This window comes from Euprymna scolopes, chromosome 38, assembly GCF_053919585.1.
Source record: "Euprymna scolopes isolate OS-2025 chromosome 38, ASM5391958v1, whole genome shotgun sequence".
NCBI lineage: Eukaryota > Metazoa > Mollusca > Cephalopoda > Sepiida > Sepiolidae > Euprymna > Euprymna scolopes.
In genome coordinates, this window is record NC_136519.1 from 78,665,174 (window position 1) to 78,686,700 (window position 21,527).

Here is a 21,527-nt window from a genome sequence, read left to right on the forward strand (position 1 = left end):
GAATTAATGTTTTTGGCCAATTTTTCAATATTTGTCGTCCGAAGGGTCGAGCTTCAAAACTATACAGATCTCGTGAAAATACGTCGCCTATGTCGAAAGTTTTAGGCATACATACAAACATACATACATACACACATGATGACTGCAACGTCTTGTCAGACGAGTGCCACTCTCTCAGGCACTGAAAGTCCATGAGCCGAAAATGACTTTAGTCCTGCCGACAAAATTCACACGCTCAAACAGACATGACACTGAAGACGGTCACTAGTATACATACATATACATACATGCACGCATACATACATATATACACATACATACACATACACACATACATATAACACACATATATGCATACATACATACACAATACATAATACACATACATATACATACATAAACATACACAAGACAAGTCAATGGTATACATATATATATATATAAATGCAAATATACATATATACACATATACATATCTGTAAACATACACACATATACACAATGCATAATACACATACATACATATACATATACACACGCATACATACACATGTAAATGCATATAAATACACACACACATATACAAATACATACACACATATACATACATATACACATATGTACACATATGCACATATATATATATATATACATACACTTACCTACATATACATACACATACATAAATATGCACTCATACACAAACAGGTACATACATACATACACATATACATGCATATATATACATACACACATGCATATATGCACATACACACACATGCATATATACACATACATACAAATAATATACGTATATACATACACACACATACATATATACATACATATGCACATATACATACATATACACATAGATATACACACATATACATACACCTGTACATGAACATACATACATCTATACATACATATATACATATAATGGTGGCAGATCAATTATTACATGCTTCCAGCATTTCAGGCCTACACGCTTCACAACTTTTCCATGGCTGAGGGAATATCTATACATAGATGATGTTACAGAGGTTTAGCTTTGTATGACAGCTAAATCTCTCTCTCGGTTCAAAATGTTGACATCCAGCAACAAGCAAGAGCAAGATAGCCAGCAACAAGTCAAACTGCAGACCAGCTTAATGTGGGTACTGATCTCCCGCTTTATGTTTTTTTTTTTAATCGAAGATTTGCTTCTCCTAGAGGGGTTGCCTTCACCACAACTTACAAGATCCCTCTCCACCCCACATACACATGACAATAAACACATGCGTACATACAGATGTACGCCAACATACGTAATGCATGTGCACACACATGCAACCATAATCACGTAGAGGCACACAAATACGCACATACATATGCCTATACATACGTACACACACATATACATGTAAAATACACATGAAGAAACATTCCAAAAGTCATACATAGTAAGTGATCAGCGGCTGGACCGTTTTTGTCCCTTTTTCCTCCTTCCTTTTTTTTTTAATATAAAAAGTTTGTTTTAGACTCACACATATGCAGTACATGATAATGATGATGATCATGGTGACAAATTCACTCATAATTTTCCAAATAACTAAACTTACGAATCGACGAAAAACAACAGTCCAATTGATATTAACATACATACATACACACATACATACATACATACATACATACATACATACATACATTTAAACAGACAGGTGAGTTTTATATAATAAACTAGCGGGGGTACCCGGCGTTGCCTGGGTGTGGTGAGGTGTGTGTGTGGGGGGAGTAAATCAAAACAAAACGGAAAATAAAGAATAAGTAACCCTGTTGTAATGTTGAAATGTTGAAATGTTGTAATGTTGAAATGTTGTAATGTTGAAATGTTGAAATGTTGTAATGTTGAAATGTTGTAATGTTGAAATGTTGAAATGTTGTAATGTTGAAATGTTGAAATGTTAAAATGTTAAAATGTTGAAATGTTGTAATGTTGAAATGTTGAAATGTTGTAATGTTGTAATGTTGAAATGTTGTAATGTTGAAATGTTGAAATGTTTAATGTAATGTGGAAATGTTGAAATGTTGTAACGTTGTAATGTTGAAATGTTGTAATGTTGAAATGTTGTAATGTTATAATGTTATAATGTTGAAATGTTGTAATGTTGAAATGTTGAAATGTTGTAATTTTGTAATGTTGTAATGTTGAAATGTTGTAATGTTGAAATGTTGTAATGTTGAAATGTTGAAATGTTGTAATGTTGAAATGTTGTAATGTTGAAATGTTAAAATGTTAAAATGTTGAAATGTCGTAATGTTGTAATGTTGAAATGTTGTGATGTTGAAATGTTGTAATGTTGAAATGTTGAAATGTTTAATGTAATGTGGAAACGTTGAAATGTTGTAATGTTGTAATGTTGAAATGTTGCAATGTTGTAATGTTGAAATGTTGTAATGTTATAACGTTGAAATGTTGAAATGTTGTAATGTTGAAATGTTGAAATGTTGTAATGTTGAAATATTGAAATGTTGTAATGTTGAAATGTTGTAATGTTGAAATGTTGAAATGTTATAATGTTATAATGTTGAAATGTTGTAATGTTGTAATGTTGAAATGTTGAAATGTTAAAATGTTAAAATGTTATAATGTTGAAATGTTGTAATGTTGTAATGTTGAAATGTTGAAATGTTAAAATGTTAAAATGTTGTAATGTTGTAATGTTGAAATGTTGAAATGTTGTAATGTTGAAATGTTGTAATGTTGAAATGTTGTAATGTTGAAATGTTGTAATGTTTTAATGTTGAAATGTTTTAATGTTGAAATGTTGAAATGTTGAAATGCTGTAATGTTGAAATGTTGTAATGTTGAAATGTTGTAATGTTGAAATGTTGAAATGTTGTAATGTTGAAATGTTAAAATGTTGAAATGTTGTAATGTTGAAATGTTATAATGTGGTAATGTTGTAATGTTGAAATGTTGAAATATTGTAATGTTGAAATGTTGTAATTTTGTAATGTTGAAATGTTTAAATGTTGAAATGTTGTAATGTTTTAATGTTGAAATGTTTTAATGTTGAAATGTTGAAATGTTGAAATGCTGTAATGTTGAAATGTTATAATGTTGAAATGTTGTAATGTTGAAATGTTAAAACTTCTTAAAAACATAGAAAAAACAAAAACAAAAAACAGCGAACGTGATGGAAAGAAAACGAACGAAAAAATGACAAAAATAACCTTGTTTCAATATTAAAACTTTAAAAATCGAAAAAAATATATATATATTTGATATCTAGGATGGAACGTGAAATCTTAAGATAACGGTGTTGCCACTATAACAACTGGTCTATGATCGTGTGAGCGAAGTTTGGTCGTTTTTTATATTTAAACTAATTCAAGAAAAAACGTTTTGTTTTTTTTTTCGCATGCGTGTTTCGCTAAATTGTCATGAAGGAACGATTTTTTTCCTACACCCTCCCTGTAGAAAAGTGCTCAATTGAGAATGAAAAAATTAATGTTTTTAGCCAATTTTTCGATAGTTGTCGTCCGAAGGGTCGAGTTTCAAAATGATACCGATTTCGTGAAAATCTGTCATCAAACTAAATAAGTTTGTTAACTTATTTAGTTTGATGACAGATTTTCACAAACAAGTTGTTGCATCTTTTATTTCTTAGGAGAAAATAGAGAGCAGACTAGTGAATCTACTTGTCTATGGAGTGAAGACCATGAAAACCGGGTTATTTACTTTACGCGAACTGTTAAACCATTTCACAGTCTTCACTTTACTACACAACAAACAGGTGATTAAAAATAAATGTGCCGATCTTACCTGAGGTGAGATATCTGACTTGGTATGTGATCGAGATTGTTGTACGACACATCCAAAATCTGTAACATTTCTAATTCAAAGAACCTGAAAAAAAAAGAAGAAACCAAAAAAGGATGCCATTAAACTGGTAGAGGAATCTGCATGAACCTACAAAATCAATTTGAAGGAACTGGCTGTCATCTTGGTTCTTTGAAAACAGATATACAAAACGGAACCACAGTTCGTATTTTAATCGTCGCAAGTGAAAACGCTTAACGAATTAATTCAATGATCTTATTGCAAACTTTCATAAAATGTATTTTGGTGTGATATTAATCTACCCTATTTTAGGAGTAGATGGACTCTTCCAGACAATATTTGAAAATATGAAAAACTTGAAGCATGAAACTTTTTTTCAAAATAACTGGAGTCGGCATTAAATAACCGAAAAGGGTTGATATGCCGTAAAACAAAACAACCAAACCAAACACTACAAATGAATATTCTTCATAAGTTTTGGTTTCGATTATAGCTGATGATACTTCAGTAATCTATTTTTTTATAAATAATTTTATCCAGAATTCTTCCTAAGATTTTGCTTCGGCTTCGATTTTAGCTGAAGGAACTCAAGTTTTGTTTTTAATTGATTATATATATATATATATATATATATATATATATATATATATATATATATATATATATATATATAATAGCACCAGTTTCTAGTTTAGTAATAAGATGATAAAACAAGGTGGGGATAAAAATAAAATATTAAAACAGTTAAATAAAGCATTTATTCGTTATCCTGATGCTTTTGAATCGTTTAAGATAAACCAGACTATATTAATAAAGGAAATCCAAAACTATATTAGCAATGTATAAAATGTATTTATAATTACATATAATAAATTTATATTAAAAAAAAAAATAAAAATGTATATATGTAAAAATATTTATAACCTTTATATATCTAATTTTAAATAAGAATGTAAATATACTAAATACTAATCATAGTGGGGGTGATAAGTAGTTAAATGGATTAATCCTAATCTTATTAATACAAGACTGATAAATTAAAAAATGCATCTATTTTAAATGTGGAAATTGATGAATCGCACAGGTAAGAAATTCATTTTTATAGTATGAAAAGGTTAGTAATTGCAATTAAGAATAGGAAATTGGATCAAATGTTTGTAACATGTCTTCTTCCTAAGATTAAGAGTGGTAGTGTTTGATCAACACTGCTGGGGAGCCATGATGTAATATACTGTTTTGTTTTTAAATCCTCGAAACAGTGTTTCATGGTAAGCAACTGATGATCCCTTGAAAAATAAATTATTGGTATTATAGTAAATTCGAGAGCGAGTTGATGCAGTGATTGCAGGTGATTAAATGACTTACTGACTAGATGGTTTTCTAATGAATGATAAAAAATATTTTTTTGTATAGTTTTAAAGGTTAAAAACTTCAAAGACTATATATATATATATATATATATATATATATAGAGAGAGAGAGAGAGAGAGAGAGAGAGAGATAGAGATAGAGAGAGAGATGTTATTTGTTTTATTTTTGCGATACGTTTTGAATTATGTACGAAAATGCATTTTTACCTAAATGCGAGTTCGGAATAATTTTCCCTTTAACTAATTTTGTACTCCCACATGGGGAGCGGTATATATATATAATATTTTAAAAATATATTTATCCATTGACACGTGTTTCGTCGTCTACGACTCATCAGAGTGGCTGAATCTAGCGTGCCTCGCAATCAGGACCCCAGTGTAGTGAGCCTGACCTCTTTACCCGCTAGTCCATCACGCACAACAGTTAGGATATATCGCGATTTATTTAGATGTTATTTGTTTTTGTTTTTGCGATACGTTTTGAATGAATTCAATTATTTACGAAAGTGCATTTTTACCTATATTTTAAAAATATTATATATATATATATATATATATATATATATATATATATATATTTCATAAGTTTTGGTTTCGGTTTCGATTCAAGCTTATGCACCCAAGTCATATGGATATATATTTTTTATTTTTGAAATCACAACTTTATAATATACTAGCAGTTCAGCCCGGCTTCACTCGGGCCCTATGTACTGTTCATAACTTTATGTGCATATGTATATATATATTTAAAAAGTTTGACTCATGCCCAGGTAACCTACATCTAAAATTTCTAGTGTTTAGACCCAAAATTGGCGGAGGAGTTTGGTAGAGTCTGTAAAGGTCGACTCTTTACACTTTGACCTCTTGATGTATGAATACCCTTTATGTAAAATTTCAAACGTTTAGACTCAAAATTGGCTGAATAGTTTGCTAGAGACCGCAAAGATCAAATCTTTTAAACTTTGGCCCCTTGGTAGCCAAATTTTTGTCCAAAAGCCAATTAAAAAGCTTGCCCTATGTCTGAATACACTTTATGCAAAATTTCAAAGGTTTAGACCAAATATTGGCTGAGAGGTCAAATTTCTTTTAAATTTGGCCCCAATTTTGACCCCATGACATTTATTTTGAGGGGCTCAAAACAAGTTTAAAAGTTTGATCCATGTCCAACTAACCTACATCTAAAATTTCAAGTGTTTAGACTCAAAATTGGCAGGGGAGTTTGGTAGAGTTTTCAAAGGTGAAATCATTGAACTTCGACTCCTTTATAGCCAAATTTCTGGCCGAAAACGGATTAAAAAGATTTTCCCAAATCTCAATACCCTTATGTCAAATCTCGAGTCTTTCGGCTGAAAATTGACAGAGTAGTTTGATAGGGAAATGTACACATACAGACAGACTCACAGACAATTACACTTTTATAGATATATAGATGAAAATCGATGGAACATTAACTCTATAATAATATATACAAAATCTGCAAGAATTAAAATGTCATAGTTAAGCGTACTTTACGACCGGGCTGTGTTGAGCGTCCCTGCTAGCTAAGATAAATACTCTTGCAGTTTTAACAAAAGAGCTACAATAATATCAGAGCGTCTCCATTTATGCTGAACATCCACAGAATGCCAGCATCAATATATTACATACGAATGAGTCACCTGTGGAATTTCCACAGGTCCCGCTAGTCAACTTGAATTTCTTAAAAGGATTTTATAATTATGATACTTTCTAAATAACTGGTGCGCCACTGATTATCCCGTATGAGCAAAGTGTATCATCTGTTCGAATACTAAACTACATCTTTTTGTACCGTTGCTCAGTGAAGGAGAAATCCTTATAGACTGAGTCAATTTTATCTTTTCTCCAATCCTGGGTGGCCTTTTTTGGAGAGTTTAATTTTCCCCACATTAAACACCGACCATGTATCAAACTCATTGAAGAAAAGTTCACATTAGAAAATAACCCTGCAGATGAATAACACGCAGATGCTCTACTAGCCGTAGTTTCCATTTACCACCATGGCGACGAAAAAAAAAAAAAATATATATATATATATATAATTCTGATGATATCATATATCACCGAAATATTAATTTTAAACAAATAAATATTTATTTACGAGCAGTGGGGGCGCCCGGCTTTGCCCGGTCGTAAAAATACGCTTAAATAGGATATTTTAATTTGTTCAGATTTCGTATACATCATAGAGTTGTGATTTTAAAAGCAAATAAAAGTATTTGGGTGCCATCAGCTAGAATCGAAACCAAAACTGTAACATTAAAACTGGTGATGTTACCACTGTACCTATGTAACACGCATATGAACTGATTAAAAATTAAAAATTAAAAATAAACCAAATTGAATGTGCAAAATGTATAACGATTTTTTAAATTTTGACCCATTTTTAACCCCTTAAAAACTATTTTAATCAGTTAAAGAACCATAAAAGAACGGTTAAAAAAAAAAAAAAGTCCAATCATTTGAAGCCCCTAGCGACTTTCGGCGACTTTTAGTTTCGGGGGAGATAGAGTTTGAAAATATGGAAACAGACAGACAGATAGGCTTTTATATATTAGATTTTACATAACATTGTGTTGTAATTTGGCTTATAAACGTATTTCATACTATTTTATTTAAAAAAAAAAAGATTCGCCAAAAGAATTGTCTTCCATCTAAAAAAAAACCTCTTTCTTCAAAAAATGGCGATGGATCAAAATGGCGCCTGAAGCAAAATTAGTTATCCGCCATTGAACGCAATTAGATGAAAGCAAGAATAGCTGAAAAGCAATCAAAATCTATTTTTATCGACAGTTTATACACATCAACACATCATTAAGAGTTGTTCCAACAGTAAAGCCTCCTATTTTTTCTTCTACATTCCTATTTTTATTTTAACTCCAAAAGTTGAAGAGCTACAAAGACGGGAATGGTACAATTAAAACGAGTGACTGTTTAAGCTCCAGAATTCATTTTTCTACATAGTCCCGCTACCATTCTCAATACACTTTTGTCAACAATGAATGATGGCTGTACATGGTTGAAGAACTACAAAGACAAGCGTAGTACCATTAAAAGGGGTGACCGCCAAAATATATTTTACTACATAGTCGCCACCCTTCTCAATGCATTTTCACGAGGAATTCAATGAAGCATCTCTGCTTATGACACACGTCAATGGCAGGATTTGCTTTCTTAGAGCCTCACACCATCAAAATCTGCAACTAAGAAATGAAACTTTCAGGTCATAAATGTATAAGTTCAATCATCATAACAATGGAAGTTGCAATGCCTCCTGATCCATTCGGGAGGAATAAAAATAGGAGGCATTACTTTTTGTAATGTTCCTCGTGTTATCAAACTGAATGAGTTTGCTAACGTATAAAAAAATAGACAAGTAGTTACGTCTTTCATTTCTTAATAGAAAATAGAGAGCAGACTAGTGAACCTATTTGTCTATTGAATGAAAACTATGAAAACCGAGTTATTCACTTAACCTGATTCGTTAAATACTAGCGGAAAATGTTTGTTATCACGATCAATATATATATATATATATATATATATATATATATATATATATATATATATATATATATATATATATAAGCCTATATGTCTGTCTGTCTGTCTCCATATTTTCAAACTCTATCTCCTCAGAAACTGAAAGCCGCAGAACGGAGCTAGGGGCCCCAAATGATTGGCTTTTTTACGGGTCGTCTTTTTATGGGTCTTTAACCAGTTAAAATAGTTTTGAAGGCGCCAAACTGGGTCAAAATTTAAAACAAAAATCTGAGGTTTGTATTACTGTACACATAGATTCGAAAAAGTTGTCAAAAAAACAAATATATAACAAATAAATGTTATCAAAGGCAAGATAAGTTACTTTTCTACCTAACTGGATATATTTTTCGTGTTTTTATTCAATGTAACATGTTTATTCAGCTCGAAAAGCATACAGTGTTTACCGATGTATTGGAAAATTCAAAATGGCGCCCGACACTCTCTTTAACACGCTAAGTTCAGGAAAAGATGTTATAAATAATAAACTAGACAAAATAATGTTAGAAATTCGCTCATTATATGTTACCGTGACATAAGTTGACATATATTCGGCGTTTTTTAAATGGTATTTTATCTAGTTTATTATTTATAACACCTTTTCCGAACTTACAATGTTAAAGAGAGTGTCGGGCGCCATTTTAAATTTTCCAATACATCGGTAAACACTGTATGTTTTTCGAGCTGAATAAACGTTACATTGAATAAAAACAAAAAAATGTATCCAGTTTGGTAGAAAAGTAACTTATCTTGCCTTTGATAATATTTATTTGTTATATATTTGTTTTTTGACAACTTTTTCGAATCTATGTGTACAGTAATACAAACCCCAAAATCGTTATACATTTTGTACATTCATCTTAGTCTATTTTTAATTTTTAAGTAGTTCATATGCATATTTTTACTTTGTATATATATATACTAGCAAAAGTACCTGTCGTAGACTGGGTTCAAAAACAGCCTACAGAAAATGGACTTTGATTTATGAAAGTATGATAGGTTATGAAAAGGAAGGGTTGTAAAGAGATAGCTTCGAATTTAAGGGTATCAAGACCAAAGCAAAATATGATGAAAGTAAAAATAAAATAGATAAACCCCATAATTTATTATACCATACCTGTTCACACTGAAACACTTATCACAGTATTCTGTGGATCTATATTAAAAACCTTGTTAAACTTTGTGACATATTTCCATTCTATGGAGGTCAGGTGTGAACGAACACCCCATAATTTTATTATACCATATTTCTTCAAACTGAAACATAATTATCAAAGTATACTTACGCAGGTAGATATGAAAAGTCTTTATTAAAATTTGTGCCTATTTGCATTCTATGGAGGCCAGGCCCGAACGCAGACCCCACAATTTTATTATACCATTCCTATTTAAGTTAAAACATACTTATCAAAGTATTCTTATGTACATCTATATCAAAAACACTTGTAAACATTTTTTTTAATCTTTAAATTTTTTATTTCCATACTTTGTGGACCAGGCGTGTACGCAGACCCCACAATTTTAATGAATCATCATTATGCTAGACCAAACATACCCATTCCTGTGTCTCGATACATCTTCTATCCTAATATTTGATCAGTTTTCTATAATAGTCAACCATATAGGAGCCTATTCGTGACCAGACACACACACACAGACGTTCAGCTTTATATTATATATACAGTGATGATCATATTTATTGGCACGGTAAAATAAAAGTTAAATTTTGTCTAATAAATTCTAAAAAAGGGATTAAATTAAAGAAAATAACAAAGTATATTATGTATTTTTAACTGGCCTTTCCGATGCAACAATCGGATTTTAGAAAAAAATAAATAACAAAGGATCAACAAACATAATTGCAAAAAACCCTTGTTCAAAATTATTGGCACGGCTTTGTTTTTCTTTTAGTATCAGTATAATATCAATCAATTTCCGGTTTACGTGCTTTCTGAACTTTTTTATAGCCATATTATGCTTGTTTAACGCTAATTCAGTGAATAATTTTTTTCAGATAATTTTTAGATAGCGATTTATTTAAACTATTATAAGTGACTAAATTATAATTTTCAATCGCCATGGTTAAAACTAAGGAACACAGCGAAGACGTCAGGAAGCTTGTTGTAGCATGCCATACCAATGGGGAGGGCTATGATAAGATTTCAAAGAAGCTAAACCTTCCCAAATCCACTGTTAGAGCCATAATAAACAAGTTCAAATCGCAAGGCCACGTTATGAGTTTAGAGGGTAGAGGGAGAAAAAGGATTCTTTCCCCAAGAGATGAACGGAAAATTGTTCGACAAGTAAAACAAAACCCAAGGATCTCTGTTGGGGAGATTGTTGATGAACAGGGCACCTCTGGAGTGAATGTATCTCGACATACAGTTGGTAGAGTTTTGAAGAGAGCTGGTTTAAAAGCATGTCGTCCGAGAAAGACTCCCTTATTGAAGCCTATGCACCTGAAAGCAAGGCTAGCCTTTGCAAAACGTCGTATTGATAAAGATGTTGCATTCTGGAAACGTGTTCTATGGACTGACGAAACGAAAATAGAGTTATTTGGCCATAATAAAGTGTCTTATATTTACAGAAAATCTGGCGAAGCTTTCCTGCCTAAGAACACCATACCCACAGTGAAGCACGGTGGAGGCAGTTTGATGTTTTGGGGATCCTTTGCTGCCTCTGGACCAGGGCGACTTGTTAAGGTCACAGGTAGCATAAAAAAGGAAGATTATGTTAAAATATTGGATGAAAACCTGAAAGACTCTGCTAAAGAGCTCTCACTTGGTCGTCGTTGGTGGTTCATGCAAGATAATGACCCAAAGCATTCGGCTAAACTGACTAAGAAATGGCTTGAGGACAATCATATTAATGTTTTGGAGTGGCCATCACAAAGCCCAGACCTTAATCCAATTGAAAATTTATGGAGAACATTAAAATTGAGGGTAATGCAAAGGAAGCCTAAGAATCTTATTCAATTGGAGGATTATTGTCAGGAAGAGTGGGCTAAAATTACTACTGAAGAGTGCAACAACTTGGTTGTAAACTATGAAAAGCGACTGAGGAAGGTAATCAAGGCCAAAGGCTATACAATTGATAATTAAATAAATCGTGCCAATAATTTTGAACAAGGGTTTTTTGCAATTATGTTTGTTGTTCCTTTGTTATTTATTTTTTCTAAAATCCGATTGCTGCATCGGAAAGGCCAGTTAAAAATACATAATATACTTTGTTATTTTCTTTAATTTAATCCCTTTTTTAGAATTTATTAGACAAAATTTAACTTTTATTTTACCGTGCCAATAAATATGATCATCACTGTATATATATATATATATATATATATATATATATATATATATATATATATATATATATATAGTGGGGAGAATATGCTTTTTCAATTATATTTCACCTTTTATTTATACAAATCCTCTAATTTATGAAGCTCAATGTAACTACAGAGCAAATACAAATAAATGACAAAACCTCTACATTCCAAATTCCAAGATGTTGAACATCTTACCGCTTATTTCTTTAAGCATGTTAAAATGTTCAATTCTTAACAGCACCTGTTTCGTAGCGCAGAATCACTTATATAATTATTATATCAATTCTTCAGAAGAAAACGAAATATGGACATGATTACAAAATTCGAAAATCGGAAGAGAAGTTACAAATGTGTTTTCTTTTAGTTACGCTATCTTTGAATTTAAATCATTGTAATTGGAACATAATGAAAAGCCACCATAAATTGCTTAATCAGATTGACGAGACAGTTTACTTTTCAATTTTGTTGAAGGCTTGCCTGTTAGGAATGAAGAAAGTGTAAAGAGACAGCTTAAATGTCTAAAGTCACAGGAATTAATCTGATCTATCTATATATCTCTAAAAGTGAAATTGTCTGTCTGTGTATGTATATTTCTCTAACAAACTACTCTGCCAATTTTCAGTTTACAGACGCGAGATTTGACATAAGGGGTACTGAAATTTGGGAAAATCTTTGTAATTGGTTTTCCGTCAGAAATTTGGCTGTCAAGGGGTCAAAGTTCAACGATTTGACCTTTGAAAACTCTACGAAACTCCTCCGCCAATTTTCGGTTGAAACACTTGACATTTTAGATGTAGGTTCCTTGAACATGGATCAAACTTTTTAATTTGATTTGAGTCCTCAAAAATAAATGTTAAGGGGTCAAAATTGGGGTCAAAGTTTTTAAAAAAATTTGACCTCTGAGCTCTCTACCAAATTACTCAGACAATTTTAGGTCTAAACATTTGAAATTTTACATAAATTGCATTCAGACATAGGGCAAACTTTGTAATCGGTTTTTGATCGAAAATCTGGCTGCCAAGGGGTCAAAGTTCCAAAGATTTGATCTTTGCGGTCGCTAACAAATTATTCAGCCAATTTTGAGTTTAAACATTTGAAATTTTACATAAAGGGCATTCAGGCATGCAGCATGCTTTTTAATCAGTTTTTGAACGAAAATTTGGCTGCCAAGAGGTCAAAGTTTACAGAGTTGACCTTTGCAGACTCTACCAAACTCCTCCGCCAATTTTGGGTCTAAACACTAGAAATTTTAGATGTAGGTTATCTGGACATGAGTCAAACTTTTTAATATATACTAGCAGAAGTACCCGTCGTTGACTGGGTTCAAAAACAGCCTACAGAAAATGTGGTAGGAAAGTATGGTAGGTTATGAAAAGGAGGGGGTTGTGAAGAGATAGGTTTTGATACTCAAAAATTTTACCCTAAGCAAAATATGATGAAAGTAAAGATAATTGTTGCGAAAATATATTTTTTATATCAACTTTGTTTCCATTCGTAGCCAGGAGTGACCAACAAAATGATGTTTCCTTACAAAGAGAAAATGTTATATATATAATAATATAAATATACAAGAAATAAATGTTACCATAGTCAGTAAAAGTTACTTTTATGGTAGAAAAGTTCATTGGTTTGTATTTTTAAGTAGTTTGTAAAAAAAATCTTTTTTTTTAATTCACGAACCGGTTTAAAAATAAAATCAAAATGGCAACGACTTTGAAATGGAGAGCCCCATTTTCAGTTTGAAGAAGGGGCACTTGAGCATTCTGTGTTAACAATTTAAGAGAGTTCCGTCAACGTAAGGAATATTTATAAACATATTTTAATGTTTTCCGTTATTTTGTGCTTGAGGAATATTCGATTATGGCATGTGTAGTTTATATAAAAATTCATTTAAGTAGTTATCGCCTCAAATTTTGTTTTAATTTCGGTTCGCTGAAATTATTTCAAGTAAAGAGCATTAAAAACTATTTCAAAACAACAAAAAAAAACATGAACTGAACTTTTATTGACTATGGTAACATTTATTTCTTGTGTATTTATTTTTTCGGATAGTCGTTTGTTGGCTTTTCTGCTAAACACTCTTACTAAATAATATTGACGAAATATCGAAAAACAAAGAAACAAAAACAGTTTTCAAAAATAATGAAGCTTTATTTACTTTAGTAAAATAATCCGAAACAGCAAAATGGGATATTAAAAAAGTAAACACGTAATTACTTTAGTTTTTTAAAGCAAAGAATCGATATAAATATGAATGAGAAGAAAATGGCGCCCTTTTCAAGCAGAACAGCTTCGTTTAAGTTTTACAGTATTTAACGGTCTAGTATTGCGCCGTTGGATTCAGGGTTGTACTATTGTAATGTAAAGAACACGCAGAAAGGGTCGTAATCAACTGAATTCGTTCTAGTACACTGACAAAAAGAAAGCTTAAACAGATATATAAATAAAAATAAAAAAGGTTATGTAAATGTTTTTAAAAAGACATGTAATCGTGTGAGCAGGATTTTTTTCTTCTTTTGACACGATAACAAGTAACGTTCTTATTTTTTATTATTTATCTATCTACCTATTTTCGAAAGAGTGCCACGTGCAAGTGGAGAAGGAAGAAGGAAAAAAATAGAGTTATATAAAATTTGTGTCGAGAATTGTCTAAAGTTCCAACGTATTTTTTTGGCTTTCACTTTAATAAGAACGTGAATTTATGAGGTGAATTTATTCGACACAATATGATTCAACTCAAAAAATAAATAAAAGCTAACTTGAATTAAGATTAAAGTTATGGTGTTATTGTGGACCCTCACCCATTTTAAAAACCTTGTTAAACTTTGTGACATATTTACATTCTATGGAGGTCAGATGCGAACGAACACCCAATAATTTTATTATACCATATTTTTTTCAACTGAAACATAATTATCAAAGTATACTTACGCAAATAGATATGAAAAGTCTTTGTTTTGTGCCATATTTCCATGGAGTACAGGCGCGAACGGAGACCCCACAATTTTATCATACCATCCCTATTTAAGTTGAAACATACTTATCAAAGTATTCTTATGTACATCTATATAAAAAACCCTTGTAAACGTTTTTTTTTTTTCATTTTTTATTTCCATACTTTGGGGGCCAGTTGCGAACGCAGACCCCACAATTTCTATGAACCACCGTTTTGCCAGATCAAACATATCCATTCCTGATCCTCGATACATCTTCTATCATTATATGTAATCAGTTTTTTAAAATAGTCAACCATATAGGAGCCTATTCGTGACCACACAAACACACACACACACAAATAGACGTTCAGCTTTATATTATATATATATGCACATAAAGTTATAAACAGTATATAGGGCTCGAGCAAAGCCGGGTTGAACTGCTAGTGTTTGACAAAAACATCCAAAAGTTGAGACAATTATAAAAAAATAAATAGAAATAATAAGTATAATCTATATACTTATAAAGTTCAGATTTTTGTCGCACTGATATTGATATTAAAAGACTACATTTTTCTATTTAACAATTCTTACGGCAAACTTCTCGATATACTCAGTCATGAATATGCAAGCAACTTCATGAAGGTTAAATAATTTGCATATTCCTTTGAAAAACAAACGTTCATTAATTAATTATTCATTTTTTATGGTTTCTTATTAGATTATTAGTTTCATTTTATTGTTACACTCAATTCTATTCATGCATAGTTTCTACATTGTGCATAACTGTGTAGCATTTAAGATAAAAAGTTCTAGCAAACACACATGTATTTACTTCTCTATATATTAATTCAAACAATAGGAATGAAAAGTTTACCTGATTAAAGCAAGTGCAAACTTAAAACTAATATAAATATTAATATTGTTATTAGTTTTCCCAACCAAATAAATAAGCTCAATACAAACACAGTAGGAAGTAGAGCTTGTTATAAGGAAAAGAAATCTACAAGGAAAAAAACAAACTTTTCTTTGTTTCTTGGATTTACCATCGAGTGAGTATTCATGTATTCTGTACTTCCTATATTTGGTTTGTTTTTCTTTTTAATTTGCATATTACTTTGAAAAACAAACGTTCATTAATTAATAATTCATTTTGTATGGTTTCTTATTGGATGATTGGTTTCATTTAACTGTTATGCTCAGTCGTATTTACGCATAGTTTCTACATTGTGCATAACTATGTAGCATTTAAGATAGCAAACGTTATAGCAAACGCATATGTATTTATATATTTGTGTATATATCTGTGTTTGTATATATATAAGTAACCTTGCCTCGGCTATACTAATACTTTGCTGACATCTTTCTTTCCTCTGAAGAGAAGAATAGCATTCTTTGAAACTCCGCAGAATAAGAATTTCTTAAAAATTGTTTTTGGAGTATTCTGTCGAACAAGAAATTTTTTGTAAATTTTAATTTACAGTCTCGATTTCTTTTCCTTATGTGTGTGTGTGTGTGTGTGTGTGTGTGTGTGTGTGTGTGTGTGTGTGTGTGTGTGTGTGTGTGTGTGTGTGTGTGGAAAGACTCTATCAAAAAAAATTCAAATAAAAACATCCAAAAGTTGGGACTACTATGAAACAACAACAACAATAAGAAGCATTTTCATTAATAAGTGCGCAAAGCGAATGGACATCTTAAGAATAGTCTTTTTTTTGTTACCCTCCCCCATGACTGCAGAAGCTATTCACCTTAATGAAGCTAAAATGTTGCATATCGTTCTTAAAATTTCTTCGTTATTAAACGATTACCCGACTTTTTGCGATGCACTTGTCAATCCAAGACACGGAAGAATGGCAAGGAATTCATACTCACTTGGGCGGAAACGTCGACAGAAGACAGAATGAAATAATCAGCGTCCTCAGGTTCTTGAGATTCCCGATTGCATCAGGAATTTCACGCAGGGGGTTGTCTCTCACCTTGAGGGTTTCCAGGTTCTGCAAGCGGAGGACGGCATCGGGAAGAGTCTGCAAAATTTCATAATTAGCAAAATTCAACTTCCGGAAATTTCAACAACGCCACTTGAAACAAACAAGAAAAAAAATAAGGGGCCACTTGAGCCAGCTTATTAAATTGGTTTTCTCATGTACAAAGAAAAACAGTTTTAATTAAATTTTTTTTTCTTCAGTTATTGATATTCTAAGGGCAAACAGGCAAGGTCATTCGGTATGACTCAATTCTAAAACGATTTCTTCTTGACAAGCATCATCACCAACATCATCACACCACTACCATCGTCATAATTACCATCATCACTATCCTCATAACTACCTGCAACACCATCACCTTATCCCTGAGTATCTTCCGGGCCTTGATAAGTGGTGATCACTGTGTAAAAAAAAAATCATCATCACCATCATGATCATAATTATCACCACCACCACTACCAATGTCAACAGCAACAGCATCACCATTACTATCATTATCATCAACTATACCACAATCATCATCATCATCAGCAGCAGCAGCACTACAATCATCATCATCATCATCTTGAAGGTCATCCGGTATGACTCAATTCCTAAAATGATTTTATTCCCCCCCTCTTCATTCTCTTTCTCTTTTTTGTTTGCTGTGTTTTTTTTAAATTAAAATAATAAAATAATAAAAACAAAAAACAAAAGTGCATTATTGTCTCGTGATAATTACAATTTATTCATTTCAATTGCAATTAATTTATATTAATCGTCAGGTTTGTCATGATCATAATGATCACTATCGTCTAGAAAATAATCGAAATAACCGGAACGCTACAACCCCCACCCTCCAAAAAAAAAATAAATAAATAAAAGGAAATTGTCTAGTGTGAGGTTCGAACCCTGAAAGACGGCATCAAATATTGAAACTGAAGACGAGCGCTTTATCCACATAGTCGCCGATTAAATGAAAATGTTTCTGCACTTATTTAAACTGTGGAAGACAAATTCTGCATAGTTTGGCTCTTAGATCAACTGCTAAACTGTGATGCCACAACACAACGTACAAACAACTTTATATATATATATATATATATATATATATATATATATATATATATATAGAGAGAGAGAGAGAGAGAGAGAGAGAGAGAGAGAGAGATACTAGCAGGATCCGTGACCTGCCGTTGCCCTGGAGAATAGAGAAAACCGCGTCTGACGAAACACTGCACACAAATCACAGTTGTTGTTATTATTTTCACCATAAAGTTACAAGACTCAGTATTCCTATCCCGTCGCAGTTAATCACCTGAAGAAGACCAGAGGATGAGTTGGCCGAAACGTGATGAAACAACAACAACTATGAAGATGAGAATAATAGTCCACAAAAAGAATGAATGCACAAATTATGAAGCCTCATCTCAAAAGGATTCCAAAAATAAAAAATTAAAAAAATAAAAATAATACAATTCGATACGGACCCAACAATGGAAGACCAGATAAGAACGCTAAATTGGATTTATAAGACCATAAAATCCAACCTTAATTGCCCTTCGAGACCCGTGGCACAGTGGATAGAGACGTTGAGTCTCTATGGTTGCAAGTGAGCATTGTCTGAAGATATTGGTTTAAATCGTACCCGAGCAGGCGAGAGGATTAGTTGGCCAAAACTGTAGTGAGACGACAACTATGGAAGGCAGTAAATACTAGGGATACAGTTACAAGACTCGGCATTCTTTTCCTGTCATGAGCAGAGGATGAGTTGGACAAAACTTGGTGAAACAACGACAAGGAAGATGAGGATAACAGTCTGCCAAATAAAAAAAAAATGAATACGCAAATTGATTTTTATTCGCATCTTCAAAGTTTTATCTCTTTGCAAAAGTGGTCATTTGTTTCGACTATGGGTATTATCAGCTTATTTCCAAGGCTTGTGGAACTTTCTTCCCGCAGTCTGTTATCCTCCTACCTATAGCCTCTGTCTTCTCATGATTAGGCAAACAGACATCTCTTGAGTTTTCGATAATCATCTCTTGTTCTTGTCAATTCCTTACATCAATTGGCTCCACGCCTTGTCTGGAGAGATATTCATATTACATTTCTGAAGTTTTCGAGATGAGGATTGGTTCCTATTTACTTGCCTCCCCATGAGGGCAAAGTAAGACACTAGGTCGGTTTTTAATGTGGGGAAAAACGGGGCACTCTGGACGGGAACAAAAATAAAAATTGTCTCAGTCATGAAGGATTTCTCCTCTACTGACCGAGCGAAGTGTAGCATTAGAACAGATACTACATGTGATCTTGGCCCGATGGTTATTCATATTGTTTGTATTCTTGAGACCATCGTTCTCATCTTGATTGTTATTTTCACGACGTTTCGGTCGATGTAATCTCCAACCTTCTTCACGTGTATCTTGTTGAACTCGGGAATCTGCACGGAATTTTGAAAAGAACGTTTTATTTAATCCACGAGCATTATCATGACGGAAGAAGAGATGGCTGACATGGGTGGGAATATTGCAGAAGAATATGGATGTTATATTATTTTTATTATTGGAATCTTTTGAGATAAGTCATTCATTTATTTATTTGTAGACTGTTTTCCTTATCTTTATAAGTGCTGTTTCACAACGTTTCGGCCAACTATTCTTCTGGCCTTTGTTAGGTAGTAATCCGCGACGGGATCGGAATGCTGAGTCTATTACAGTAAGTACTACGGAAGGCAGTAATTATATATATATAACAAAAACTATGGAAGGCAGTAATTATATATATATATATATATATAACAAAAACTATGGAAGGCAGTAATTATATATATATAACAAAAACTACGGAAGGCAGTAATTATATATATATAACAAAAACTATGGAAGGCAGTAATTATATATATATAACAAAAACTATGGAAGGCAGTAATTACTTAGGATACAGTTAAGAGACTCAGCATTCCTATCCCGTTGCGGTTAACCACCTGACGAAGGCCAGAGGAATAGTTGTCCGAAACGAAACAACTAGAAGATAAGGACAAGGCCACAAATAAATAAGTCAATAAAGTTTATATGCGTTTCTGAATTTTCGGGTTATTCTGTACTTAATTATTTATTTGCCGACTTATTCTCATCTTCGTAGTTGTTGTCTCACAACGTTTCGGCCGATTCCTTTGGCCTTCATCAGGTGGTTAACCGTGAAGGGACAGGAATTCTGAGTCTCTTCACTGTATCCCCAAGTAATTACTGCCTTCTATAGTTTCTGTCATCTCATTACGTTTTTGGCCAACTGAGCCTCTGGCTGGCTTTGGGTAGGATTGAAACCGCTATCTTCATATGATAGAGACGTTCAATCTCTACAGTTCAAGTTGAACGTAGTCCGCAATAAATAAATATGAATGATACTTTAATAATCTAAAAACTTAAGTTACAAATTAATTATAGCGATAGTGGAATGGCAACAAAAATGGATGGTCTCATTCAATGCTGCCAAGACTAAGCTTGTTTCCTTCAATAATTACAAGAAACCTTCTCTACCACCAATAACAATGGCCAAGAACACACTACCTGAAAGTACTTCTTTTAAACTTCTTGGCCTAACGTTCACAGGGAACATGAGTTGGTACAGATACATTGCGAGCATTGCCAAGGCTGCTGCGAAGAAGGTGGGCTCTCCCTACCATGCTAGAAAGCTGCCCCATCGACGAAATGTAGCATCCATCTGCCTGTTCTACAAGTAATTTAATGGTGAATGCTCCGACGAACTGCAAGCACTTGTACCTCCTCAACGTAAATACCCCCGACAGACCCGACAAGCAGCAAAATCCCACCCCTTCACAGTTGAGATCCCTAGATGTAAGAGAGCCTTCTACTCCAGTAGTTTTTTCCCCCCAGAACCGCTAGACTTTGGAATTCCCTTCCGGGTCCCTGCTTCCCCAACTGTATTGATATGTAGAAGTTCAAATGTAATGTGAACCGACATCTTGCTGCCCAACTCCCCACATAGTACCCCTGTAGCTTGTGTCCCTGAGAGTAGCCCCCTACATCAAAGTGGCAATGCGCCTTGTTTGGAGTGAAAATATAATTAAAAAAATTTTTTTTTAAATACTTATGCCTAAAAATATTCTGTACCACTATAAGGCTACCATTCACCCATGTATGGAGTACTGTTGTCACATTTGGGCTGGTACATCTGCTACTAGTCTCTCACTCTTAAACAGGGTTCAAAAGAGAGTCACCAACCTGATAGGTCCTGAACTGTTATCTAAGCTCCAGCTTCTGTCCCATTGACGAAATGTTGCATCCCTCTGCCTGTTTTACAAGTATTTTAATGGTGAATGCACTGAAGAACTACAAGCACTTGTGCCCCTTCGACGTAAAGATTCCCGACAAACCCGACAAGCAGCTAAATCCCACCCCTACACAGTAGAGATCCTTAGGTGTAAGAAAGCCTTTTACTCCAATAGTTTCTTTTTCAGAACTGCTAGACTTTGGATCTCCCTTCCGGGATTCTGCTTTTCCGACTGTAGTGACATGCAGA

At 32.8% G+C, this 21,527-nt stretch overlaps 1 protein-coding gene across 3 annotated transcripts in view; it reads right to left on the reverse strand.

The window, feature by feature from the left end:
- LOC145263207 (uncharacterized) overlaps window positions 1-21,527 on the reverse strand; it is a 255,323-nt gene that overhangs the window by 76,751 nt on the left and 157,045 nt on the right. For all 3 annotated transcript variants that reach the window (XM_080120282.1, XM_080120283.1, XM_080120281.1), the window contains 2 exons: window positions 16,897-17,048; window positions 3,815-3,898 (listed from right to left, as the gene is read on the reverse strand). In XM_080120282.1, coding sequence (XP_079976408.1) covers window positions 3,815-3,898; window positions 16,897-17,048 — 236 coding nt within the window. The remainder of the gene's footprint in view (window positions 1-3,814; window positions 3,899-16,896; window positions 17,049-21,527) is intronic.